The sequence below is a fragment of the Lissotriton vulgaris genome, chromosome 8, assembly GCF_964263255.1.
Source record: "Lissotriton vulgaris chromosome 8, aLisVul1.2, whole genome shotgun sequence".
Taxonomy (NCBI): Eukaryota; Metazoa; Chordata; class Amphibia; order Caudata; family Salamandridae; genus Lissotriton; species Lissotriton vulgaris.
This window is the reverse complement of record NC_141696.1, coordinates 1,571,975,215-1,572,002,979: the sequence shown is the minus strand read 5'-3', so window position 1 is coordinate 1,572,002,979 and position 27,765 is coordinate 1,571,975,215. Positions and strand designations below refer to the sequence as shown.

Below are 27,765 nucleotides of genomic sequence, written 5' to 3'. Positions count from 1 at the left end.
CGCAGCAAAAAATGCAAAGGAACAAATGTGTTGTGGCGCATCCGTCACTTGTCCAGGCCTCCTAATGTATGACGTCCAGAAAAAGATTTCTTGAATTGGAAGATTCAACATTTAAAATCTGTACATTACACCACCCTGACAAGGGCCATTAATAAGGCTAGGAGTGCCCCTCTCTCTTTTTCAGCATGTTTCTTTGACTGGGCATGAGAAGAAGAGATCCAGGTTGGACCTTATTCTTCTAATGACAATCTCTGGGACTCAAATATGTCGCCCATCAATTCACATAATGAAACAGAAGAACCAGCCTCTGACTCCTTTTATGAATATCATGAAAATGCCTTCAGCCCACCAGCTGCCTGGACTCTCTAAGTAGCCCAGGGTTAGCATTTTAGTGGACCTCGTTCTTCCAAAGCAAGCCCCCGCCCTTTAACTATGATGATGATGACAATGACCTACACCGATCGGTTCTCCAAATCTGGACTACATGCATTTAAGATCAGCTGCGCTCAGAATCTCTCCAAACACCCAATGAAAACCTTTAAACACAAGACCCTAGAGGATCCCCAGAAACCTTTGGCTTATTTACAAGCCGCTCGCACCACTTTTGAGTCATTTTTAACATGGGAAAAGGGACGCAAAATTGGCACAAGGGGCTTGTTAATTAGCCTCCTTGTATGCAGATCGAAACCATTGTGTTCAGAAAGAAATCAATTCAACCTCCTTTTCTTCATGCACAACACTGACCTTAGGCCCAGCTCCTCACAAAGACTCTGCAAGTCTCCTCATTGAGAAACATCCCTTTGGACATGAACTTAAATGTATATCACGAACCACTGAAACGGTAACCTTTCCATTTCAATCTTTAACTTTCCATTTCCATTTTTAACAACGTGTAAATCGTATTCCAAGCAAATGACACACAGCCTTTGTCATGGTCGACCATCTCTTTCCTACAACAACACCCTTCGTTTAGAGCTCATTTTCACCAAGCATCACGCCCCTGTTTCTCAACACTCTCACCCCTGTTTCTCAATCATATCACCCCGGTTTCTCAATCCTCTCACCCCTGTTTCTCAATCATATCACCCCGGTTTCTCAATCCTCTCACCCCTGTTTCCTCAATCTTCTCACCCCTGTTTCCCAATCCTCTCATGCCTGTATCCCAATCCTCTCACCTGTTTCCCAATCCTCTCATTACGGTTTCTCAATCCTCTCACCCATGTTTCTCAATCCTCTCACCCATATTTCTCTATCCTCTCACCCCTGTTTCCAATCCTCTCATGCCTGTATCCCAATCCTCTCACCTGTTTCCCAATCCTCTCATTACGGTTTCTCAATCCTCTCACCCATGTTTCTCAATCCTCTCACCCATGTTTCTCAATCCACTCACCCCTGTTTCTCAATCCTCTCACCCCTGTTTCTCAATCCTCTCACCCATGTTTCTCAATCCTCTCACCTGTTTCCCAATCCTCTCATTACAGTTTCTCAATCCTCTCACCCTTGTTTCTCAATCCTCTTACACCTGTTTCTCAATCCTCTCACCCCTGTTTCTCAATCCTCTTACCCCTGTTTCTCAATCCTATCACGCCTGTTTTCTCAATCCTCTCACCCCAGTTTCCCAATACTCTCATGCCTGTTTCCCAATACTCTGAGCCTTGTTTTTCAATCCCCTTATGCCTGTTTCTCAATCCACTCACCCCGGTTTCTCAATCCTCTCACTCCTGTTTCTCAATCCTCTCACCCATTTCCCAATCCTCTCACGCCTATTTCTCAATCCTCTCACCTTTGTTTCCCAATCCTCTCATCCGTTTCGCAATCCTCTCACCCCTTTTTCTCAATCCACTCCCGCCTGTTTCTCAATTACTCTCACCCGTTTCCCAATCCTCTCACCCCTGTTTCTCAATCCTCTCACGCCTGTTTCTAAATCTTCTCACCCCTGTTTCCCAATCCTCTTATGCATGTTTCCCAATCCTCTGACCCTTGTTTCTGAATCCTTCCATGCCTGTTTCTCAATCCTCTCACCCCTGTTTCTCAATCCTCTCACGCCTGTTTCTCAATCCTCTCACCCGTTTCTCAATCTTCTCAAGCCTGTTTCTCAACCCTCTAACGCCTGTTTCTCAATCCTCTCACCCCTGTATCTCAATCCTCTCACACCTGTTTCTCAATACTCTCACCCGTTTCCCAATCTTCTCAAGCCTGTTTCTCAACCCTCTAACGCCTGTTTCTCAATCCTCTCACCTTTGTATCCCAATCCTCTCACCCGTTTTTCAACACTCTCATGCCTGTTTCTCAATCTTCTCACCCCTGTTTCCCAATCCTCTCACCCATGTTTCCTCAATCCTCTCATCCCTGTTTACCAATCCACTCACTAATGTTTCCCAATCCTCTCACCTGTTTCCAAATCACACCTGTTTCTCAATCCTCTGACCCCTATTTCTCAATCCTCTCACCCCTGTTTCCTCAATCCTCTAACCCCTGTTTCCCAATCGTCTCACCCTTGTTTCCCAATCCTCTCATCCCTGTTTCTCAATCCTCTCACCCCTGTTTCCCAATCGTCTCACCCCTGTTAGACGGACCGGGAGGGTCGGCCGAGGATACGGGGAGAGGTCTCCGGGGAGAGCCGTCTCCAGCGATCGTACAGACAAGTAACTTCCCCCCCACAGACGTACACCACACAAGGATAAGGTTCAACGATACTTTATAGCAATTCTTTAGGTACGGTAGAATGGTACAAGGAGGTCTGGACTCAGGGGTCCCCTCGATTCTGGTCTCTGGGTTGGGAAAAGGGTAGCGGGACAGTATTGTTACCAATAGATGAAAATAGCTCTCAATCCTCGAGCTCGGCGTTCTAGATGATCGGGCCGCGGCGGAGCCAGCAGGTCCCGAGATAGACGGAAGAAGCGACGGTCCGCGGCGGAGCCAGCAGGTCCCGATGAAGATGGTAGTTACAACGGTCCGCGGCCACGCCAGCAGGTCCCGACGACGATGAAGGATTACGAAGGTTGCGGCAGCGCCAACAGGCAGGACGATGTGCGCAAGGCAGAGCTACGGCAGCGCCAGTAGTCCGTCAAGGATGAGTTCTTCTCTGCGTCTCTCGACTCCAAGATACAACTGCCTTCCTGCTCTGGAGCTGCCCCAGTTATAGGGCTGATGCCCTTTGATGTCCGGACCCTCGCACTTGGAGGTCGGGGGGTCCGGGATGAGGGAGTCCAGACACCCAGCAGGGGGGTGGAGCCAGCGCCCGGGGAGGTTGTGGGCGAGCGGCACCTGGCGGGGGAGAACCATCGACACCTCTTCCTCCCATTGACCTGCCAAGTAGTCTGCTCACCTCCTGGGTGGATGGTGGTGCCGGGATGTCTGAGGCCTGGCCAGGCCCAGGGTTGGGGTCGATCGGGGGCCACGCGGCCTCGTGGCGGAGTGTCCAAAGATGGCGCCCAGGCTGGGTGCGCGGGCCAGTAGTGGATCGGCCCCACGAGGTCGATATGTTCAGAGGCAAGGGTCCCGGAGGGGACGGAAAACGTGAAGTGGTGGTGGGTGACACTCGAGTGACCGGGCTCGGGCCTGGTCGGGCAGAGGGGGAGCGGCCCTTCATGTGGCCTGTCCAACATGCGTCCCCCCCAGCTGAAGGCGGGGAGAGTCACCCATCCTCTTGGGGATTCTCCTCGTCGAGGCGGAAGAAGCGGGACAGGCCATCCGCGTTGGCGTGATCTGGCCCAGGCCGGTGTTCAACAGTGAAGTCCATTCCTTGTAGGGAGATGGACCAACGTAGTAGTTTCGGGTTCTCCCCCCGCATCTGCATCAGCCACTGCAGGGGTCGATGGTCGGTCTGCACCCGAAAGTGTGTGCCAAAGAGGTAGGGCCGGAGCTTTTTGAGGGCCCATACCACGGCGAAGGCCTCCCTCTCGATGGTGCTCCAGCGTTGTTCTCGAGGTAGGAGTCGCCTGCTGATGAAGGCCACTGGCTGATCAAGGCCTTCGGTGTTCACTTGAGACAGGACCGCCCCAATGCCGTGGTCGGAGGCATCCGTCTGGACGACGAATTCCCGGCTGTAGTCGGGGGCCTGGAGCACAGGGGCGGAGCACATGGCGGCCTTCAGTTGTTCGAAGGCTGTTTGACAATCTGGGGTCCAGTTGACCTTCTGGGGTTGATTTTTGGACGTGAGTTCTGTGAGGGGCCCCACTATGGTACCATAGTCTTTCACGAACCGTCTGTAATAGCCCGTGAGTCCCAGAAAGGCGCGGACCTCGGTCTGGGTGATGGGGGGCTGCCAGGACCGGATGGCGGCAATCTTGAGCTGCAGAGGGGCCACCCGGCCGCTTCCCACCTGGTGTCCGAGGTAGGTTACGGACCCCTGACCAATTTGGCATTTGCTGGCCTTGATCGTGAGGCCAGCCCGCTGAAGGGCCTGTAGCACCGCTCGGAGGTGGTGGAGGTGCTCGGACCAATGGTGGCTGTACACAGCGATGTCGTCTAGGTAGGCGGCGCTGAATCCTTCGAGCCCGGCCAAGACCTGATTGACGAGCCGCTGAAATGTTGCTGGAGCATTCTTCATGCCGAAGGGCATGACCCTGAAATGATAATGGCCATCAGGAGTGGAAAATGCAGATCGTTCTTGGGCCCGGGGTGTGAGGCCGATTTGCCAGTAGCCCGCCGTCAGGTCGAAGATACTGAGGTAGCGGGCAGCTCCCATGCGGTCGATTAGTTCGTCTGCCCGGGGAATGGGGTGTGCGTCTGTTCGGGTGACCGCATTCAAGCCCCGGTAGTCGACGCAGAACCGGAGTTCCGGGGTGGTGCCGGGAGTGGCTGCTTTGGGGACCAGCACTACTGGGCTGGCCCAGGGGCTGTCTGAGGGCTCGATGACCCCGAGCGTGAGCATTTTGGTTACTTCTTCCTGGATGCAGGCCCGTACCCGATCTGGTACGCGGTAGGCCCGGTGGCGGATAGGGGGGCTGTCCCCCGTGTCCACGTCGTGCACACACCAGGAAGTGACACCTGGAGTGAGGGAAAACAGGCTGGCGAACTGCAACAGGAGGTCTCGACAGTCTTGGTGTTGTTCCGGGGTGAGGGCCTCCGAGAGTCGGACCCCATCCACGGAGCCATCTTTCTCCCGAGTCCGTAGGAGGTCAGGGAGGGGTTCGGAGTCTTCTTCGGCTCCACTGTCTGTGGCCATCAGGAGGCTGAGTTCTGAACGCACAAAGTGGGGTTTCAGTTTATTAGCGTGGAGGACCCGGAGGGGGTTCCGTGAAGATTTCATGTCGATGAGATAGGTGACAGGACCCTTGCGCTCGACTACTTTGAAGGGTCCCGTCCACTTGTCTTGCAGGGCGCAGGGTTCGGTGGGGGACATCACCCATACCTGTTGCCCAGGTTCAAATTCGATGGAGGAGGCATTCTGGTCATACCACTTTTTCATGTCCTCTTGACTGGCCTCCAAGTTTGCTTTTGCCAGCTCTCTGAACTGTCGGGTCTGGTTGCGGAGGGTTAGGAGGTATCTGAAGACATCCGGAGGGTTCTTTAGAGGGAGCATTTCCCAGCCTTCCTTGACTAGACTGAGAGGCCCCCGTACGGGATGTCCATACAATAATTCAAACGGACTGAAGCCGAGGGACTTCTGGGGGACCTCTCGATATGCGAAGAGGAGGCACGGCAGCAGCACATCCCACTGGCGACGGAGGGGCTCTTCCAACCCCCCAATCATCCCTTTGAGCGTGCGGTTGAACCGCTCAACGAGTCCGTTTCCTTGAGGGTGATAGGGGGTCGTGAATCGGTAGGTGACCCCACACTGTTGCCAGAGGGACTTCATATATTTGGAAATAAAGTTCGTGCCTCTGTCGCTGACGACTTCTCGGGGGAAGCCCACACGGGAGAAGATCCCCATCAGGGCCCGGCCGACTACCGGGGCTGTCACGGTTCGCAGGGGAACAGCCTCGGGGTAGCGGGTGGCGTGGTCCACTAGCACCAGGATGAACCGATGTCCTTGTTTTGTACGAGGGTCTAGGGGCCCCACAATGTCTATCCCGACCCTCTCGAACGGGGTGGTGACCACGGGAAACGGTTGCAGGGGGGCTTTTAGTTTGCGGCCGCTCTTTCCACTGGCTTGGCACGTGGGGCAATATCGGCAATGCTGGAGTACATCATTCCTCATTTTGGGCCAGAAGAAGTGGGTCACCAGGCGGCTGTAGGTTTTATCCTGACCCAGGTGTCCAGCCAGGGGGACATCGTGGGCCAGGTTTAGCAAGAAGTCTCTAAAACGGAGGGGCACCACTAGCACTCGGCTGGCCCCCAACTCCGCGATCCTTTGTTCACTGTATAGCAGATCATTGTCCCAATAGATCCAATGTGTTCCGGAGGTATCCCCTGCGCTTTGGGCGAGGGCTTGTTGGCGGAGTCCCTCGAGAGAGGGACAGGTCTTCTGCTCTTGGCGAAACTGCTCTTGTGTGGGCCCCCCCTCTTGATGCCACTGGTCGAGGCCAGCGAGGTCTGGAGGTTGAGCTGGTTCTGGGGGGACGGCACGGTCGGTGTTTTCGACTGGGGCGACCGGGGGAGGAGGCGCCGGCCATTCGGGTTCCTCCGGTCGGGGATTGGCACGGGTGGCCATGGACCGGGTGGTGACGCACGCCCAGTCCGGGATGCCTAACATCCCCAGGTGTTCCCTTCGTTCTATGGCTGCCCACGGGGAGCTTTCAAGGTCATTTCCCAGGAGGCAGTCTACGGGGGCATCATCTCGGACCGTCACTTTCAACATGCCGGAGACCCCTCCCCACTCGAAAGGGACGCAGGCCATCCGACACAGACTTTCGGAGTTATCGGCTGAACGGACAGGGCAGAGAATGTTTGGTAGGAACTGTTCTGGGGTCACCAGGTGACAGCGGACGGCTGTTACACTGGCCCCGGTGTCACGGAGGGCTTCGGCCTGGCGTCCATTGATGCTCACCCATTGGCTATACTTCCGGGTGTTAGCGGGTAGGGGGACCCGCGGGACCATGTCTTTCCCCCCTAAACATGCTAGAGCCATGGCGGCTGGCTCCCATTCTTGATGCTCTTGCTCATATTCTTCTTGCTCTTCTGAGATCTGTTCTTCCCCCAGAGCAGCAGCGGCCACTTGGCGGGGTCTTGGGCTCTGGTACTGTGGGCAATTTGGGTCGTTTGCATAGTGGCCGACTCGTTGGCATCGATGACACGTGACATTGGCTCGGTATCCCGGTCGCGCCGGGGTGCTGCCCCGGTTGGCCGGGGGGGTGGTGCTGGTAGCGGGGGCGACCGGAGCGTTGTCTCTTCCGCGTCCTTGCCCCCCTCCTCCTCGGGGACGGTGCTGACCGTTGTTGTTCCGGTTCTGTTCATAGGATCCATTCCGGCCCACTCTGGTGATCTCCCACCGGTCAGCCTCGGCTGCGAGCTGCCGTGGAACAGTCAATTTGCTGTCGAGGAGGTGCTGGCGGAGCTCAATGAAGCAATTGTTTGATAGATGCTCCCACACCATGAGATTGAAGAGTTGTTCGTAAGTTGTGACATTGCTTCCTTTGATCCAGCCCTCGAAGGCTCGGCTAAAATAGTTCACGTAGTCCACCCAAGTTGTACCCGGGATGCGGGTGCAGTCTCGGAACCTCTGACGGTACATCTCGGGTGTGAGCCCATAGCGGATGAGGAGGGCAGCTTTCATGTGGTCATAGGAGGTCATCTGGTGGTCCGGGAGCTGTAGCAGGGCATCGCGGCCCTCATTGAGGAATCTCCCCCATAGACCGGCTCCCCAGTCGCTTCGATCGATCCGGTGGGCGGTCATAGCGATTTCGTAGGCCTTGAACCATTGCTGGATGTCGTCCTCTCGGAAGTATTCTCGAACGACATCCTTGGGGATGTGTACCTTTTTCTCTGTTGCCCTTGGGGTGTGGGGTTGCTCGGGCACCCCTAGCTCTTTGTTCTGCTTGCGTAAGTCTATCTCCGCTAATTTGCGCTCGTGTTCATATGCCAGTCTCTTTTCCTCGAGCTCCCTTTGTCTCTGCTTTTCCTCTCTTTCTTCTCGGAGACGTAGGTGCTCTAAGCTCAGTTTTTGTTCGGCCAACTTAAGTTCAACATCCATTTTGAGCCGGGCCATTTCTAGTTCATGTAGTCGTGTTCTTTCTCGTTCCTGGATCTCGTCCTGCGAGAGACCCGTTCTTCGCTCTTCGGGGGCCGTGATGTTTTTTTCTACTGCTGCGATGTTTTGGTTGGTGGTTCCGACGGCCCCGGTTTCTGCCCAGGACTCTAGGGCATGCTTGAAATCGTCTTTTGTACTCAGACCGGTGGTAGCGATACCTAGTTCGATGCAGAATTGTTTTAATTCACGATGGTTGTACTCGTCCAATTTCTCCATCTGAAATTTCTCGGTGGATCCGCTTTCTTTGGTTGTCATCGTGATTTCGTCGTGGGGTGAGCTACTTTCTGTACGATTATGCGGTGATTCGGATCGCGCCGCTGGCCACCAATGTTAGACGGACCGGGAGGGTCGGCCGAGGATACGGGGAGAGGTCTCCGGGGAGAGCCGTCTCCAGCGATCGTACAGACAAGTAACTTCCCCCCCACAGACGTACACCACACAAGGATAAGGTTCAACGATACTTTATAGCAATTCTTTAGGTACGGTAGAATGGTACAAGGAGGTCTGGACTCAGGGGTCCCCTCGATTCTGGTCTCTGGGTTGGGAAAAGGGTAGCGGGACAGTCTTGTTACCAATAGATGAAAATAGCTCTCAATCCTCGAGCTCGGCGTTCTAGATGATCGGGCCGCGGCGGAGCCAGCAGGTCCCGAGATGGACGGAAGAAGCGACGGTCCGCGGCGGAGCCAGCAGGTCCAGATGAAGATGGTAGTTACAACGGTCCGCGGCCACGCCAGCAGGTCCCGACGACGATGAAGGATTACGAAGGTTGCGGCAGCGCCAACAGGCAGGACGATGTGCGCAAGGCAGAGCTACGGCAGCGCCAGTAGTCCGTCAAGGATGAGTTCTTCTCTGCGTCTCTCGACTCCAAGATACAACTGCCTTCCTGCTCTGGAGCTGCCCCAGTTATAGGGCTGATGCCCTTTGATGTCCGGACCCTCGCACTTGGAGGTCGGGGGGTCCGGGATGAGGGAGTCCAGACACCCAGCAGGGGGGTGGAGCCAGCGCCCGGGGAGGTTGTGGGCGAGCGGCACCTGGCGGGGGAGAACCATCGACACCTCTTCCTCCCATTGACCTGCCAAGTAGTCCGCTCACCTCCTGGGTGGATGGTGGTGCCGGGATGTCTGAGGCCTGGCCAGGCCCAGGGTTGGGGTCGATCGGGGGCCACGCGGCCTCGTGGCGGAGTGTCCAAAGATGGCGCCCAGGCTGGGTGCGCGGGCCAGTAGTGGATCGGCCCCACGAGGTCGATATGTTCAGAGGCAAGGGTCCCGGAGGGGACGGAAAACGTGAAGTGGTGGTGGGTGACACTCGAGTGACCGGGCTCGGGCCTGGTCGGGCAGAGGGGGAGCGGCCCTTCATGTGGCCTGTCCAACAACCCCTGTTTCTCAATCCTCTCACCCCTGTTTCCCAATCCTCTCACCCCTGTTTCCCAATCGTCTCACCCCTGTTTCCCAATCCTCTCACCCCCTGTTTCCCAATCCGCTCACCCCCTGTTTCCCAATCCTCTCACCCCTGTTTCCTCAATCCTCTCACCCCTGTTTCTCAATCCTCTCACCCCTGTTTCTCAATCCTCTCACCCCTGTTTCTCAATCCTCTCACCCTTGTTTCCCAATCCTCTGATGTCTGTTTCTCAATCCTCTCACCACAGTTTCCAAATCCTCTCACATGTGTTTCCCAATCCTCTTACCCTTGTTTCCCAATCCTCTGAACCTTGTTTCTCAATCCTCTCACCCCTGTTTCTCAATCCTCTCACCCCTGTTTCCCAATCCTCTCCCCCCTGTTTCCCAAACCTCTCCCCCCTGTTTCCCAATCCTCTCACCCCTGTTTCCTCAATACTCTCACCCCTGTTTCCCAATCCGCTCACCCCCTGTTTCCTAATCCCTCACCCCTGTTTCCTCAATACTCTCACCCCTGTTTCTCAATCCTCTCACCCCTGTTTCTCAATCCTCTCACCCCTGTTTCCCAATCACCTCACCCCTGTTTTCCAATCCTCTCCCCCCTGTTTCCCAATCCTCTCACCCCTGTTTCTCAATCCTCTCACCACTGTTTCCCAATCCGCTCACCCCGTTTCCCAATCCTCTCACCCCTGTTTCCTCAATACTCTCACCCCTGTTTCTCAAACCTCTCACTCCTGTTTCTCAATCCTCTCATGCCTGTTTCTCAATCCTCTCACCCCTATTTCCCAATCCTCTCATCTCTGCTGTCCACCAAAAGACCCTCAACATCTTATTTTGACCCTAACAACTTGTCTCCCTTTCACATCCCTTATCCAATATTGTGCCCATCTCCCTCACCTTCCTCTCACCTCACATCCCCAGTGGCGTGGGAAGGTGGGTGTGGTGGGTGCGGGCCTCCCCGGGTATCATCCCTGAAAGGGGTGACAAAAAGGCTAAAATATTTATTTTTAAATAAAAATAAAAATGTGGGGCTCACAACAGTTAAAAAAAATATATATATTATTTAAAATGAGTGGTGCACAGCACAAAAAAAATCCAGAAAGGCAAAGCTTTAAGTATGTTATTTTTCCTTCTTTTAATAATTTCAATGTGAGGGGGTGACAAGAAATTTTCCGCACCTGGTACCATCTGACACTCCTACGCCACTGTGCATCCCACTTAGTGAGCCGCCCTAACCGCCCTCCAGGCCTTATCTGTCCAAATCTGTTCAATTCTCCCTCCTCCAACCCGTTTCCCCCTCCAATGTTTTCCTCATATTCCAACACCTGTCCCCAATACACCAGCACTCCCTCCTCCTCACCTACTCTCCATCTATCATCAACTAACCTTTTCTGATATCTCTGGACTCTTCCCCTTTTCTCGCCATCTTTTCCCTGCCACGGGTACCTCCAAATCACAAGCGCAACTCAAGACCTGGCTCAAAAGCTCAACACAAGACCTACCGTCTCCTGAGTCCCAAATGTCCCCATCTCAGAACCCCTCTCTGTTTTATCTCATCTGATGAAGAAAATCAACATCTCAGCACAAGCTCTCCCACTGCCAAGGGATTTGCTTGCAAACCACAAATATTCCCTACAACACCCTGCTCTGAATAACATCCATCAGAGGCTCAGAGTTCCCATAGACCCAATTGGGTGTTCCTCCCTCGATGAGAAGGACCTATGGCTCTCATTGAAAGCTATGAAAATCCCAAACCTGCCAACACGTAGCCACACCACCAAGCTCAAGGCTGCCTACCCATCTCCAGCAATATCACGAACCACAGAGATTTTGACCGGCCTTATACAACACCCAAAAGCACACAATCCTTACCTAAGCCACCCTGTGTTTAAACTCACCACTCTTCACTCAGATGCATGCTTCATAACTGCGGATCAGCAGCTAAACAACGCTTTGAGATTTCCAAAGCAATCATGAGTCTCAACATGGTCATCCTGTTCTCCCTGAAACCTGATGCGATGCCACAAACAACACACTGCACCTTCGACCCGCTCCACTCCACTCCATTCCCAACTGTGACCAGGAAGATAAGCATGGTGGAGGTCTTGCTGTCATTCTCAAAAACGTTCTAAGGTGCAGACTCCTTCCCTTGCATTACCATCACTCCTTCGAGTGCACGTCTCAGGAAGTCTCCCGCCACATGGCTTCCAGTCTTGCAAGGAACATTATTCAGCCCCTCTGGACAAAAATTAACACTTTTGCTGAAGAATGCATGGAGTTCATCACATTCCAACATCACCTTCCTGGTTGGCTTCAATTTTCACCTGGCGACCAAGGGCAGCCAACCAATGGGCACCTTCTCCTCCTTTCTCAGCGACAAGATCTCCTGCAACATTGCCAGAAACCTGCACACTGCAAGGGCTCCTTTCTGGATCTGATCATATTCAAAGATCCCCATCTAACAGCAGATGTTCCCTCGCTGGTAGATTGATCTGACTACCTTCTAATCCCTTCACAGTGACCTTTACATGCAGTAAAACCTCTGGTCAACCAAAGAACGAGAAAATATGGTTTAAGGATGTAAGATCCATCAATAGAAAGATGCTTGTTATCTAGGCTCACCCAAAATCACCTCTGTAGTTGCCCAAGTTTATGTCAACACTGCCACCGACAAATTTAATAACTGCATGGAACCCTTGATAGAGGAATTTACAAAACTGAAGAGCATGCACCGAAGACTCAGTCCTTCTATCCATTGGTTCTCAAGCGACCTTTACCAAAAGGGAAGTATCTCAAATTGCTTGCAAAACAATTGACACAATCACCCTCTCTGCTAAATCTGGCCAGGCTCAGAAGTGCAAGAAAAAAGCAACAAAGACCACATTTCAGAACCAATTCAATGCATATCAAATCCCTTCATGCCACAGCAAAGAATAGACCCAAGCATCTGTTTGAAGTAATCAAGCAGACAGACAACCCTTCATCTGCAACCACGCCCATGTCCTCTGAGACCATATGCAATGACTTTGTGGAGTTTCGAAACAAAAACTAAAGGCCATAGGCATTTCCCTGATGACCACCTCTGACAAAATAGCCTAGAATAAATTAACTTGCAAAGTGAAGTGCTCCTGGTCTCCTTTCACCCCAGTATATAAGTCAAAGGTTCTGTAGACCATAACTAAGGTGATACTCTCAAACCAACTTTCTAATGTTATCTCTGGTTCTATAGAAATGATCTCACCAAACAGCTTTTGCCCTTCCCATCCACCTCGGTCAACGCTTCCCTCAAACAAGGTACTTTCCCTACTGTGAACAAGTTGATCAAATCTCCCCTCTAATAACAAATGATCACTGGACCTAAACAACATCTGTCCAGCCTCTACCCGTCCCTTCGTAAAGTGATAAAAGGCTGAGTAGTCTCCCAACTGTCTTCTCACATCCATGCACATATCCTCCTAGACACTTTCCAGTCAGGCTCCAGGCAGGGTGAGACTGCACTTCCGCAGATTGCTGACAGTGGGAACTTGTGCCTCCTTTTTCTCCTCGATCTCTCGCTGCCTTTGATACAGTCACACTTTGGTCAGCATCCAGTGGAATCAAATGGGCATCAAAGCAGTAGTTTTGGACTGGTTTACTTCCAATTTGATGAACCAATCACATGAAGGGAAAATTGGGAGCTCTGTCTCTCATGAAGTCAGGGTGCAACAAGGGGTTCCTCAAGGCTCGATCCTTTCACCAAACCTATTTAACCTCTCTGGAGCCCCTCTGTGAGACCCTCAGGAACTCTTGGACCTTCGTTCACCTATACGTTGAAGATACCTTGATCTACCTAAAGGTCTCATCCCCGGACAACATTACCATCCTATCCAACACCTTAGCAAGAATTCAAACATGCATTTCAAGTCACCCCCATAAACGTAACCCTCCGAAAACAGAATTATTTCTCATCACTGAAGAAATCCAACTTAATTGTGCAAGAATGGAAACAATCCCCCCCCCTGCCTTGGAGACCCAGCGCTCCACAGTTCAAAATACTAATTTGCTTGACTTCATCCCCCACAATTGACCCAACCTCCAGAGTCCAATCACACCATATCCAAGAGCACCCGGATCCAACTGCGGCTGCTTACGGAGGATCAGAGATCTCATTCCAGAGCAAGACTTAAAATCAGGGGTCAACACATTGGTTCTAGTTGAATCCTTAATTCAGGCGGTGGTTCTCCCCAGACTAGACCATGGGAACGCACTCCTCTCAGGCATCCTCAAAGCACGCTTGGCTCCTCTCAGAAGAGCTCTACATGCTGCATCTCAATATGATCCATCCCATCCATCACACCCATCCTGCCATCCCTCTGGTGGCTTCCTATTGAGGCGAGAGCTCAATTTAAAATTGCCCACACTACCCACAAGGCCCTGCATTCCTCTTTTCTATCTACCGAACTGGAAAATTAAAAAACCTTAGTACGATGCTGTGTTCAAAAAACACAAAATTCCTTCTTTGGGAGCCTCTCACTTTAAATGAGAATGATACATGAACCTATCATTCCCAGGAAGGCTACAAGAATCTGGAACTCTCTTTCTATTATCCTCCATCTGATCCCAATTTCATGCTACCCTAAAAAATTAACCCAAAACTATTTGAGTTGAGCTAAATCTATGGTCTCCCACAAACTCTTAAATGTCTTTTGAAAACGTTTCCTGTACTGTATCACAGATATATTCTCGTGTTTATTGTTGGTAACTTTACTCTTGGAAAGCACTCTGCTGCCTGTGGACCATGTCCGCATTATATCAAATTAAATAATATGAAACATACACACACAGGCAATCATGCATGCACGCGCATACGCACATGCCTGCGCGTGCACACATGCACATATCCCCCCATCCTCACACTCCAATTAGAGCGCTGCTTTTAGGGACAACCCTTATCAGGCTTTCCATTCCAAATAGTGCCAAGGTGTCATTGAAACCAGTGACCATTACACTATATAAAAACTTTGAGTTCACTATATATTTAACCTGAGCGGTCAGTGTAGACATGTCCAGGGTGAGGTGTGTACATCAGGCCTGGGAGTGGGCCACCTGCTCTCAGATTAACCAGTGTTCTTTTCCCTCTAGGAGGAGGCGCCTGTGAATGCCGAAGCCACTGCATCCTGTGGTCATCTCTTGTCGGAGCGGGACTCCTGATTCTGATTGTACTGCCTCTGGTGATTGACTGCCTCTACCCTGTGCCACGCTAGACCCTCCTGTGAGTATCGCACTTCCTGTACGTTCAAGCTGGGCCACTTATCCGCACACTGAGGACCTTGGGGTAATGTGTGATGCATGATAAATCGTACATAATATAGATAAAACTGCTACCGGCTGGCGCAGCCAGTAGAAGTTGCACGTAACACAGTGCAAACACACGTAGTGGGCATTTTTTGCCTGCTCGCGCTCCTCAACGTCAAGTTTGCGTCCGCGAGCTAGCAAAATGACATCCCGGCGAGACGTTTTCCTCGTTCGTGATCAGCAACATCAAGTTGCCAATCGCAAGCATGGAAAATAAACCTCCCAGCGAGATTCTCAACACGGGGAGGTCAGGTTTCTCATTGCGAGTGGTCGCGTATGCTCACGACTGCTCGTGATAAGAAACTACCAGTCCGAGTTGAGAAAACTGCTGCTCGAGTAATCTACTCAAGCTGCAGAAAACGACTGCTTGCACTGTGCAAGATGCCGTTTGCAATGATTGCACTGTGCGGACAAGCATCTGGCACTGTGCAATCATTGCAAACAGAATTTCCCTACCGCACTACGCAGTTCGCGTAGTGCTACGCGTTGCTCACGTAGTGCGAAGTGCACTTCGCGTAGCTAGGTGTAGAGATACTACGTGAACTACGCCATGGGTTACTCCAAAGTTCATTGCAATCCCTCCTACTCCTATCCACTCTAATCTACCCCACCCCACTCCACTCCATTCCAATCTACCCCACTCCTCCATAATCAACCCCACTCCAATCTACTGCAATATTCCCCACTCCAATCTACCACAGCCTACCACACTACACTCTAATCTACCCCACTCAAATCTACCACACTCCACTCCAATGTACCCCCATTTCACTACAAACTACCCTGCCATAATCCATTCAATCTATCCCACTCCAATATACCCCACACCACTCTACCCCACTACACCCTATTCTACTCCACTCCACTCAATCTATACTACGCCACTGTAATCTATCCGAGTCCACTTAACTACGCACTTCCCCAATCCGCCCCCTCCACTCAAGTGTACCCCAATACATACCACTCCACTCTACCCAATCTACCCCATTCCTATCTTCTCCACTTATCTCTAACCTACCCCACTCTGCTCCAATCTACTTCACTTCACTCTGATCTACCCCACATCAGTCTACTCCACTTTAACCCAATCTACCCCAATTTAATCTATGCCATTCCACTCTACCCCATCTACTCCAGTTCATTCCAATCTGCTCTACTCTACTCTACCCCAATATACCCCCAAAATACCACAATCCAATCTATCCCATGCCATCCCAATCTACCTCCCACCACTCCAATCTACACCACTCTCTCTATCTACCCCACTCCACTAAACTCCACTTTGATCTGCCCCACTCCAAACTACAACATTCTACCCCCACTCCACTCCATTCCATTCTACCCTACTATATTCCACTCCAATCTACCCCACTCATATCTACCCAACTCCAGTTTATTCTGCTCCACACCACTCCAATCTACCCCAATCCTCCCCACTCCACTCTTCCCCAAATCTACTCCACTCCACCTGTAATGTAGTTCCTTTATCCCTAATAGGCCCTGTGCATTGGAATAACATACACTATAGATTTGACATAGGACTGAAGTCAGTATGTCTTTATCAAGTATATTAAACTTAATTGTGTGTGTGCCAGCTAACTCAGAGGTCACTAGAAACTTTCTCGAATGAACAAGAAGGGATTTGTTTCAGACAACTGCATAAACATGAGAACTTTGTTTCCCTTAGAGTCGGAACAATATCTTCAGAGTCGTGGAAACAATAGATAACTGTTTCACTCAGTTAATCATGCGTGCTTCGTTTCTACAGAGTTGCATACAAATATTGAGATGGGCGTTTCAATGAAAATGTTTATTGAACAGTCTTATTTCTCATGCAAGAGATATGAACTGCTACAATCGTAGGACAGAATGCAAAATAGAATATGTACAGCGTTAGCAGTAATATAAAATAATATTATAATAGCATGGTTTTGTGGCTATTACATATTCCATAAAATACATACATAAATAACACAGGCTAAAATACTCATCTAGTGCTGCTAAAATAAACCTACCCCAGTGTGCCTAACCTAAGTCGAGTACGAGGGAAGAAGTAGGTGCTGTCTTAGTCTTAGTTTAGTTGTGCCAAGAATTGGCAAAGCTTTCTCTAGGTTCTAATCAGCTCCATACCTTAGAATGAGAGAGGTTGGTATCTCTTTCCCGGGACTAGATTACAAACACCCCGCAAGGGGAGCCAGCAACACTGGAGCTGGATTCTCGGCGAAGAGGATGACAGCGTCTGCTCAGTGCGTCAGTTGAGAACTTGACTTCCTTCAGGATTTGCTGAGGTGAGCCTCGTCGTGCAAGTAGGTCGCCGGACTGCACCAAACCGTGCCTTGCCATGGCAAGTGAAGGTATATTTATACCTTGAAGGTGTTTAGGGATGCCAGTATTGACGTAAAAGTCGGGCATAAGAACGTCATGAATGAACCCCTAAGGAATAGATGTTCATGCATAATAAATGAGTTCTTGGAGAAATCAATATCCAAGCAGAAGGCTTAAGACTCTGGTTTTCCAGGAACGGAAGTAGTTATGCCTGTATTTGGGTAGCATGGACTATGCCTAAATAAGGGCTGGAGTTCTATTCCTAAATAAGGGCAATATGATTTGTACCTATATAAGGGCATGAAACGGGAAAATCCATATGGAATCTAAATCGATATACAACACACCCTAGTATTTCCCCACTCCACTCTACCCTAATCGACCTGATCTACACCACTGCTTTCTACCCATTCCCATCTAGCCCACTCTAATCTACCCCACTCCACCCCAATCTACCCCACTTCACCCTAATCTACCCCAATCTAACACGCTCAACTACCCAATTCCCCCACTCCAATCTACCCCATTGCAATGTACCCCAGTGTAACCAATTCCGCCACACTCCTTTCAACTCTATGCCACTTTACTCCCGTTTGTGCCTTTCCACTCTACTCTACACCATTCTACAACAACCTAGCTCCACTGTATGCCATTTCACTCTCCTACACTACTACATTCTATACCACTCGACTCTACCACCATCTACTCTGCTCTACGTCACTCTACTCTACAACACTCCTCTCCACTCTACACAACACACTTCATGCCACTCCACTCTGCTCTACCCCACTCTATGACACTCTAATCCAGTCTGACACTCTACGCCAGTCAACTCTACTCTACACCACTCTATTCCACTGCATGACGTTGTAAAGCTCTGCGCCATAAGGAGGCGTTCCTGCTGAGTGAAATCTACAAGCTTTCACTCAGTCACTTTTAGGCCAATGCTGCATCAAAACCCTACGCCTGCATGAAGCAGGCGTAAGGGTCGACTCAGCATTGGACAGATAGGGCCCCCAAGAGCATTGCTGGAGCTGCGTCACGCTTGCGACGCAATTCCAGCAATGCGCCACCTTTACGGCACAGATGCGTCACGCATCTGTGCCATTTTTGCCCCAAGGTGCGCCGCATTGTAAATGCGGCTCACCATGGGTGGTGGAGCTGCGGCGCACAATAACTGGTGCATCCCTGGGGATTGTAAATCTGCCCCATCGTATTTTTCTGTTGTGGAGTTTCAAGTCTCCTGCAGACAAATTTTGGGTATATTGAGATTTGCCAATTGATTCATTTTATTGATATGCAAACGTACTGGATTTTATGGGTAAGGACAGGACCTTATGTTAAAAAGGCAGTTCATGACACTTGTTCAAATTAAGCTTGTTTAACATTCCCGAGAGCCACGACCAAGCTATTCCTTTATCTTCTGATTCAGGCAGGGTTTGCTTCAAGGCCTTACATTTCTTCCATTGGTAATGACATGGACTACCTTTGTATTTGTGGTATCTCTAAATCCAATACATGGTTTGCCCTGGGCTTCAAGTTAGGAACATTATTTCAGCTGATTTAGCAAATCCAGAGTTCTGTGCCACTGGCAGGCAACACATCATACCCACTTTTGAGAAAAAAGTCGCTGTCCCACAGTGATATTGCTGGAACTATTTTTGACCAAAATTCATCTCTCACAGTGGATAAGATCTGTTTACCAGAAAAGGAGACCAGCTTTACTTCTGCTGAGGACAAAGATCGTAATTGTGGTTTTGTGCACAAGCATGGTGGTTTTTGTGTGTATAGTTGGGTGCTGTCTCTTCAAAAGAGGTCCCCCATCTGTACAGTGGAAGAGATATTAATAGGAATACTTGTCGAACACGTGATACAGCGCTTAATTTGTAAACAAAATATATGCCAGGGCCCTTTTCAGGAGGCCACTGCAGCTGGCACCACCCCTCGCCCCTGCCATGCTGCCCATGACAGTATCAACACAAATACCAATCATTACACTCCTATAAATGTGACAACTCAGGCTATTCCAGACCCCAAAGCTATAGGAAGGGCAGGGATGGCAGGTATTAGTCATTTTCTGGTCGAACATTCGAGACCTTTTGTAACTTCTCTTGTGGGCTTAAAGCCACCCCCCTGCTTTTGATTTGTTTATTTCAGTGTCCTTTAAAAATCCTTGCTTACTAGTGGTCAGCCCTGCCTCTTTGTCCCTCCTTTTTATTTTATTTTCCTCCCACGCAGCAGAGACTATCTACTGTCTCATTACACTATGTTTCTTTATCTGTTCCTTGGGGAGCTATTTTTTTCTTGTTTTCCTGCTCTGTTACTGTTTGCCTGTGTTCAGCTATGGCGCCATAGCTGCTTAAAATTAACTTTAGAATCTCACCCTCCCACCTTCTCCTAATGCTGCAGTTCTGTTAGTGCTGCCTCTCAAGCCGTGCCTCTGGCTCTGTTGGTTTTATGTTGTTTAGACCACCTGCTATTTTTGATGTCGACTGTCAGTTGGGCTTTTTTTTGTAGGATATTACTTTGTTTGGTCTTTTTTTTTAAGGAGGATTGGGCTTGTTTTTGTCTTTTGTGGCTGCTGATAAAAACGGTGTCATATCCAGCACTGGCAATGGCCAAAATTAATTCTGCTGCACTTGGTATTTGATCAAGGGGAGGGACGTGGTGAGACAGCTTCAGTCTATGATGCAAGGAACTATTTAGATCAGATGAAATTCACTAATGAAGCTGCTTCTGCCGTTTTGGTGTCTGGAGAAGTAGCGTCTATTTCCCTTAACTCAATTAATTAAGATGCAATTAAATGGTTAAGTTATTTTCATTCTACACACTGCACGCATGCCTAGTAATTTAAATAATAGAGATACCTTCACTGCTTGACCTTACTCGAACCTGGCGTTCGAGGTCCTGACACACCACGCTCATTGGTAAGTGATGCCCCGTGCCCTACATTGATAGACACGTCAGGGTGCTTATTACAATTCATTACCTTGCCCCGTTTGGTTCATTTTCAGGTTGGTGAGTTTATCTTCTTGAGCTTCCCTGACTGGCGGCCCGGACAATTTGTTTCCGCCGCTCCATTTTATGTAGGTTGGAGTCTTTCCACGTTTAGTATTCTCACCCATTACACGCAGCTATGGTTTGACGTTGCACGATTTCCCCATACACGTGTTGATGTGCCTCAACACACCTTTGAGGGCACCTGCTCTTAACTGAAACTCCCAAGTGCCTTCTTTCGCTACTATTATTATGTACATGATCATTGGTACTGTATGATCTATTTGACATGATTGATTTCATTATTAGCTATATGCAAATATTACTCATCTGCATACAAAAAACAAAAGTAAAAAACAATGTCATTTTCAATATAAAGACCTCTAGCTTTCACATATGCGAGACCTATTGCTATGCGAATGCTTGTTTAATATATGTTGAATTAGTAAACAACAGTTTTTGTGCTCATCTCTAAATTAGATAAACAGCACCACCATGTGGCAGATGTGCCAATATTGACAATCAAGTGCAGCACTGAGCACCGGAAACCACCAGCTCAAATTAAACACTGTACCTGAAAGCCTAGGTTTACAGAAAGTAATTACACTTCAAACACCCAGTGGCCACTCTAATGGCTTGACAAACAATAGAACATAGTTGGAAGTTTGCTGCTACTGGGGTCCTTGTACGTTTGGAGCTGGAGTACGAGCTTCTGAAATTCTTGAAATATTTAAGGAATTGGCAAATAAATTTATGGCTGTTGTAGATTTCTGCATGCTCACATGTGTATGAATTTTTGCAGGTGTGATCGCAAAAGGTGTACCACTCTTTAGGTGTATTTTCATTTATTTTTTTTTGTTTTTTGAAATAGCAGGCCATTTTTTATTTCTGCTTTCCTCTCACTTCTCGCATGACGCGTTTCGGGCAACAAGTGCCCTTAATCACAGGTGTGATCGCAAAAGGTGTACCACTCTTTAGGTGTATTTTCAATGCAAATGTGTTTTAGCACATATTACTTTTTTGTTTATCCACTGCGAAACTTTTTTCCCTTGTGTAGAAACCTCTCTCCCTTTCTGTACATCCGTATTACTTTTCTTGCCAGAAGCAAACATTGAAGTGTGCCTGCAAATCGTTGATAAATACCCACAAATGTATAAATAAATGTGTCTTTTTTTGGTACACCCACCTAGAAATGCCCCTGCAGTCCACCCTTAGGCACTTTTTACATAGTCACATATCCTGATTCCTTTTCCTTTCTAAAATTAGAATAAAACCTCCTGGTAGAACTGTGAAGAAAACATTGAGCGCAGCTGCTACTTGTGGGGCTACTTATAAAAATAGTTCAAGAAATGGGTAAAAGTTTGTTCTCCTTTATGTAGTAAAACAGCTTTGCTTAGGTTATTGTTTTTTTTCAGATGATAAATGTTGACGTTGCCTTGAGGACAGACGAGTCTCCTGTTAAAAGCCTGGATCCTGACATGTCCTTTGGGTGACAAGCCACCAGTGGTGAACATTCATGGATGGTGGGTCCTGTCACATGCTGGTGCAAGAGGAAGAGCACAAGCCGCCGAGTGCCAATGAACAGTCCAAGCTCTTTCTCTCAGAAATGCAACTGCTCTTGAGAGCAGATAGGGCTTGCACATGTGCTTTATGCATGTAGGTATGAGTGAATGTATGTGTTTTATTTGTATTTGAAGGGGGCTTATGAAGCTCAACCTTACCCTAGAAGGCTTCCTGGTGCTACAGAAGCTGAGCACTGTCAGACGGATGTTAATACGGCTAAAGCCAGGATTTGGAAGCTTTTGTGAGCTGGCACAGCAGGGCCTGCTCTTTCCACAGACTCGGTGGCCTGGTGGTCCAGAGGGAGGTCTCTGTAACGGAGAACGCCCACCCACCCGGGGCAAAGACATCCCAGAATAGAGCTGTGAATGGGCAATTGATCCCTCTGACCATCAGGAGAATCATGTCAAACATTTAGACAAGCCCGAAGAAGGCAAAGCAACTTGATCTAAACTCAATGATTTACCTGGAATTGATGTAAGGATGCTAGCGCAGGAGTAATGTTACCCTATCTGTAATTGGGTGTAAAGATGCTAGCGTAGGAGTCATATTAACCCGTCTGGAAGTGGGTGTAAGGATATTAGTGCAGGAGTAATGTTAACCCATCTGGAAGCATGACTAAGGATGTAAGTGCAGGAGTAATGTGCACCTATCTGGAAAAGGGTGTAAGGATGTTTACGCAGCAATAATGTGGTCCCATCTGGAAGAGAGTGTAAGGATAGTAGCTCAGCAGTAATGTAGTCCCATCTGGATGAGGGTGTAAGGATAGTAGCTCAGCAGTAATGTGGTCCCATCTGGAAGAGGGTGTAAGGTTAGTAGCTCAGCAGTAATGTGGTCCCATCTGGAAGAGGGTGTAAGGATAGTAGCTCAGGAGTAATGTGGTCCCATCTGGAAGAGAGTGTAAGGATAGTAGCTCAGCAGTAATGTGGTCCCATCTGGAAGAGAGTGTAAGGATAGTAGCTCAGCAGTAATGTGGTCCCATCTGGAAGAGGGTGTAAGGATAGTAGCTCAGCAGTAATGTGGTCCGATCTGGAAGAGGGTGTAAGGATAGTAGCTCGGAAGTAATGTGGTCCCATCTCGAAGAGGGTGTAAGGATAGTAGCTCAGCAGTAATGTGGTCCCATCTGGAAAAGGGTGTAAGGATAGTAGCTCAGCAGTAATGTGCACCCATCTGGAAAAGGGTGTAAGGATGTTTACGCAGCAATAATGTGGTCCCATCTGGAAGAGAGTGTAAGGATAGTAGCTCAGCAGTAATGTAGTCCCATCTTGAAGAGGGTGTAAGGATAGTAGCTCAGCAGTAATGTGGTCCCATCTGGAAGAGGGTGTAAGGTTAGTAGCTCAGCAGTAATGTGGTCCCATCTGGAAGAGGGTGTAAGGATAGTAGCTCAGGAGTAATGTGGTCCCATCTGGAAGAGAGTGTAAGGATAGTAGCTCAGCAGTAATGTGGTCCCATCTGGAAGAGAGTGTAAGGATAGTAGCTCAGCAGTAATGTGGTCCCATCTGGAAGAGGGTGTAAGGATAGTAGCTCAGCAGTAATGTGGTCCGATCTGGAAGAGGGTGTAAGGATAGTAGCTCGGAAGTAATGTGGTCCCATCTCGAAGAGGGTGTAAGGATAGTAGCTCAGCAGTAATGTGGTCCCATCTGGAAAAGGGTGTAAGGATAGTAGCTCAGCAGTAATGTGCACCCATCTGGAAAAGGGTGTAAGGATGTTTACGCAGCAATAATGTGGTCCCATCTGGAAGAGAGTGTAAGGATAGTAGCTCAGCAGTAATGTAGTCCCATCTTGAAGAGGGTGTAAGGATAGTAACTCAGCAGTCATGTGGTCCCATCTGGAAGAGGGTGTAAGGATAGTAGCTCAGCAGTAATGTGGTCCCATCTGGAAGAGGGTGTAAGGATAGTAGCTCAGCAGTAATGTAGTCTCATCTTGAAGAGGGTGTAAGGATAGTAGCTCAGCAGTAATGTGGTCCCATCTGGAAGAGGGTGTAAGGATAGTAGCTTAGCAGTAATGTGGTCCCATCTGGAAGAGGGTGTAAGGATAGTAGCTCAGCAGTAATCTGCTCCCATCCGTAAGAGAGTGTAAGGATAGTAGCTCAGCAGTAATGTGGTCCCATCTGGAAGAGGGTGTAAGGATAGTAGCTCAGCAGTAATGTAGTCCCATCTGGAAGAGGGTGTAAGGATAGTCGCTCAGCAGTAATGTGGTCCCATCTCGAAGAGGGTGTAAGGATAGTAGCTCGGAAGTAATGTGGTCCCATCTGGAAGAGGGTGTAAGGATAGTAGCTCGGAGGTAATGTGGTCCCATCTGGAAGAGAGCGTAAGGATAGTAGCTCAGCAGTAATGTGGTCCCATCTGGAAGAGAGTGTAAGGATAGTAGCTCAGCAGTAATGTGGTCCCATCTGGAAGAGGGTGTAAGGATAGTAGCTCAGCAGTAATGTGGTCCCATCTGGAAGAGGGTGTAAGGATAGTAGCTCTGAAGTAATGTGGTCCCATCTCGAAGAGGGTGTAAGGATAGTAGCTCAGCAGTAATGTGCACCTATCTGGAAAAGGGTGTAAGGATGTTTACGCAGCAATAATGTGGTCCCATCTGGAAGAGAGTGTAAGGATAGTAGCTCAGCAGTAATGTAGTCCCATCTTGAAGAGGGTGTAAGGATAGTAACTCAGCAGTCATGTGGTCCCATCTGGGAGAGGGTGTAAGGATAGTAGCTCAGCAGTAATGTGGTCCCATCTGGAAGAGGGTGTAACGATAGTAGCTCAGCAGTAATGTAGTCTCATCTTGAAGAGGGTGTAAGGATAGTAGCTCAGCAGTAATGTGGTCCCATCTGGAAGAGGGTGTAAGGATAGTAGCTTAGCAGTAATGTGGTCCCATCTGGAAGAGGGTGTAAGGATAGTAGCTCAGCAGTAATCTGCTCCCATCCGTAAGAGAGTGTAAGGATAGTAGCTCAGCAGTAATGTGGTCCCATCTGGAAGAGGGTGTAAGGATAGTAGCTCAGCAGTAATGTAGTCCCATCTGGAAGAGGGTGTAAGGATAGTCGCTCAGCAGTAATGTGGTCCCATCTCGAAGAGGGTGTAAGGATAGTAGCTCGGAAGTAATGTGGTCCCATCTGGAAGAGGGTGTAAGGATAGTAGCTCGGAGGTAATGTGGTCCCATCTGGAAGAGGGTGGAAGGATAGTCGCTCAGCAGTAATGTGGTCCCATCTGGAAGAGGGTGTAAGGATAGTAGCTCGGAAGTAATGTGGTCCCATCTGGAAGGGAGTGTAAGAATAGTAGCTCAGCAGTAATGTGGTCCCATCTGGAAGAGGGTGTAAGGATAGTAGCTCGGAAGTAATGTGGTCCCATCTGGAAGAGGGTGGAAGGATAGTCGCTCAGCAGTAATTTGGTCCCATCTGGAAGGGAGTGTAAGGATAGTAGCTCGGAAGTAATGTGGTCCCATCAGGAAGGGAGTGTAAGGATAGTAGCTCAGCAGTAATGTGGTCCCATCTGGAAGAGGGTGTAAGGATAGTAGCTCGGAAGTAATGTGGTCCCATCTGGAAGAGGGTGGAAGGATAGTCGCTCGGAAGTAATGTGGTCCCATCTGGAAGGGAGTGTAAGGATAGTAGATCAGCAGTAATGTGGTCCCATCTGGAAGAGGGTGTAAGGATAGTAGCTCGGAAGTAATGTGGTCCCATCTGGAAGAGGGTGGAAGAATAGTCGATCAGAAGTAATGTGGTCCCATCTTGAAGAGGGTGTAAGGATAGTAGCTCGGAAGTAATGTGGTCCCATCTTGAAGAGGGTGGAAGGATAGTAGCTCAGCAGTAATGTGGTCCCATCTGGAAGGGAGTGTAAGGATAGTAGCTCGGAAGTAATGTGGTCCCATCTGGAAGAGGGTGGAAGGATAGTCGCTCAGCAGTAATGTGGTCCCATCTGGAAGGGAGTGTAAGGATAGTAGCTCGGAAGTAATGTGGTCCCATCAGGAAGGGAGTGTAAGGATAGTAGCTCAGCAGTAATGTGGTCCCATCTGGAAGAGGGTGGAAGGATAGTCGCTCAGCAGTAATTTGGTCCCATCTGGAAGGGAGTGTAAGGATAGTAGCTCGGAAGTAATGTGGTCCCATCAGGAAGGGAGTGTAAGGATAGTAGCTCAGCAGTAATGTGGTCCCATCTGGAAGAGGGTGTAAGGATAGTAGCTCGGAAGTAATGTGGTCCCATCTGGAAGAGGGTGGAAGGATAGTCGCTCGGAAGTAATGTGGTCCCATCTGGAAGGGAGTGTAAGGATAGTAGCTCAGCAGTAATGTGGTCCCATCTGGAAGAGGGTGTAAGGATAGTAGCTCGGAAGTAATGTGGTCCCATCTGGAAGAGGGTGGAAGAATAGTCGCTCAGAAGTAATGTGGTCCCATCTTGAAGAGGGTGTAAGGATAGTAGCTCGGAAGTAATGTGGTCCCATCTTGAAGAGGGTGGAAGGATAGTAGCTCAGCAGTAATGTGGTCCCATCTGGAAGGGAGTGTAAGGATAGTAGCTCGGAAGTAATGTGGTCCCATTTGGAAGAGGGTGGAAGGATAGTCGCTCAGCAGTAATGTGGTCCCATCTGGAAGAGGGTGGAAGGATAGTAGCTCAGCAGTAATGTGGTCCCACAGGGAAGCGGATGTAAGGATGGTAGTGCAGGAGTAATGTGGTCCCATTTGCTGGTTCCAAACAGTACTTTAGCTGTAGAGTTTGAGCTCAGTTGCTACCTCTGCACCGAGATCCACCTTTTACGGTGATCCACCTGTGAAGAGACGGCATCATTTAGAGCCATCACTCTTAGGATAATTACTTTATGAGGGAACAATAAGAAATGGTGGATTCACCCAGCTGCACAAGTTGGAGACAAGGACTTGTGACCGAACTGGCTGTGGTAGAACTGGCTTCTATTTGTGTCCTCTGATTGGTCCATAGCCCACTAACGTAAGTGGCTCGCCCAAGAAGCTTCTGATTGGTCACACAGCCCAATGACGTAAGGGGCTCCCCCAGCACCTTCTGATTGGTCACACAGCCCACTGACTCAAGGAGCTCAGCCCAGCACCTTCAGCATGACTGGTGCTGTCAAATGAGTTCATTCAGTGAACTCAAGTGCTTCGTTTAACTTCAGCTGATCGAGACACATCCAGACGTCGGCGGCTGAAGAGCAGTTTTGGAGATGATCAGTGATGGGCTGAAGATCCTTACAAACCATTAGAAAAATCAGGGTGCTGTCAACAAACACAAAGATCATAGAAACAAACGGTGCTAAGTGCCCCAACGCCAGAATACACAGGCTGAAAAAAATGATATTATTGACTTAGGAGGGGTGTGGGGGGGGGGGCATCATGATAGAGAGGAAGAGAGGTGGAGGCAAAAGGGGCTGGTTCCATCCCCCGTGGTGAGTGCTGTTCCTCAGAAAGACTAGTGGGGTACCTTGGCCTCCAGGAGGTCAGCTGGCCTGTCTGAGCTTGCCCCTGCTGCACTGGGTGTCTGCATTGGGTGAATGAGGCCAGAAGGTGCAAAAGAAGCATTACATGGAATGTGGAGTCACTGAGCTCCATCACAAGCAGAAGATGAGTGGGAGGGGTGTAGGGGAGCTGCCAAGGCAGGACATCACCTGACCTCTATCCTTCTCAATCCCTCCCTGAGCCTCAGGCAGGGCAGGACCTTACCAGACCTCTGTCCTCCTCCACCCCTCCCTGTGCCTCAGGCAGGGCAGGACCTTACCAGACCTCTGCCTTCCTCCACCCCTCCCTGTGTCTCAGGCGTTGGTGGACCTTACCAGACCTCTGTCCTTCTCCACCCCTCCCTGAGCCTCAGGCATTGGTGGACCTTACCAGACCTCTGTCCTTCCTCCACCCCTCCCTGAGCCTCAGGCATTGGTGGACCTTACCAGACCTCTGTCCTTCTCCACCCCTCCCTGAGCCTCAGGCATTGGTGGACCTTACCAGACCTCTGTCCTTCCTCCACCCCTCCCTGAGCCTCAGGCATTGGTGGACCTTACCAGACCTCTGTCCTTCCTCCACCCCTCCCTGAGCCTCAGGCATTGGTG

General features: G+C 49.5%; 1 protein-coding gene across 1 annotated transcript in view; it reads left to right on the top strand.

Annotated features, from left to right (window-relative positions):
* LOC147700447 (pregnancy-specific beta-1-glycoprotein 7-like) overlaps positions 1 to 22,480 on the top strand; it is a 449,496-nt gene extending 427,016 nt beyond the window's left edge. The window contains exons 7-8 of the mRNA XM_086935860.1: positions 14,650 to 14,779; positions 21,600 to 22,480. Coding sequence (XP_086791986.1) covers positions 14,650 to 14,771 — 122 coding nt within the window. The 3' untranslated portion in view covers positions 14,772 to 14,779; positions 21,600 to 22,480. The remainder of the gene's footprint in view (positions 1 to 14,649; positions 14,780 to 21,599) is intronic.
* Positions 22,481 to 27,765: the final 5,285 nt, after the last annotated feature.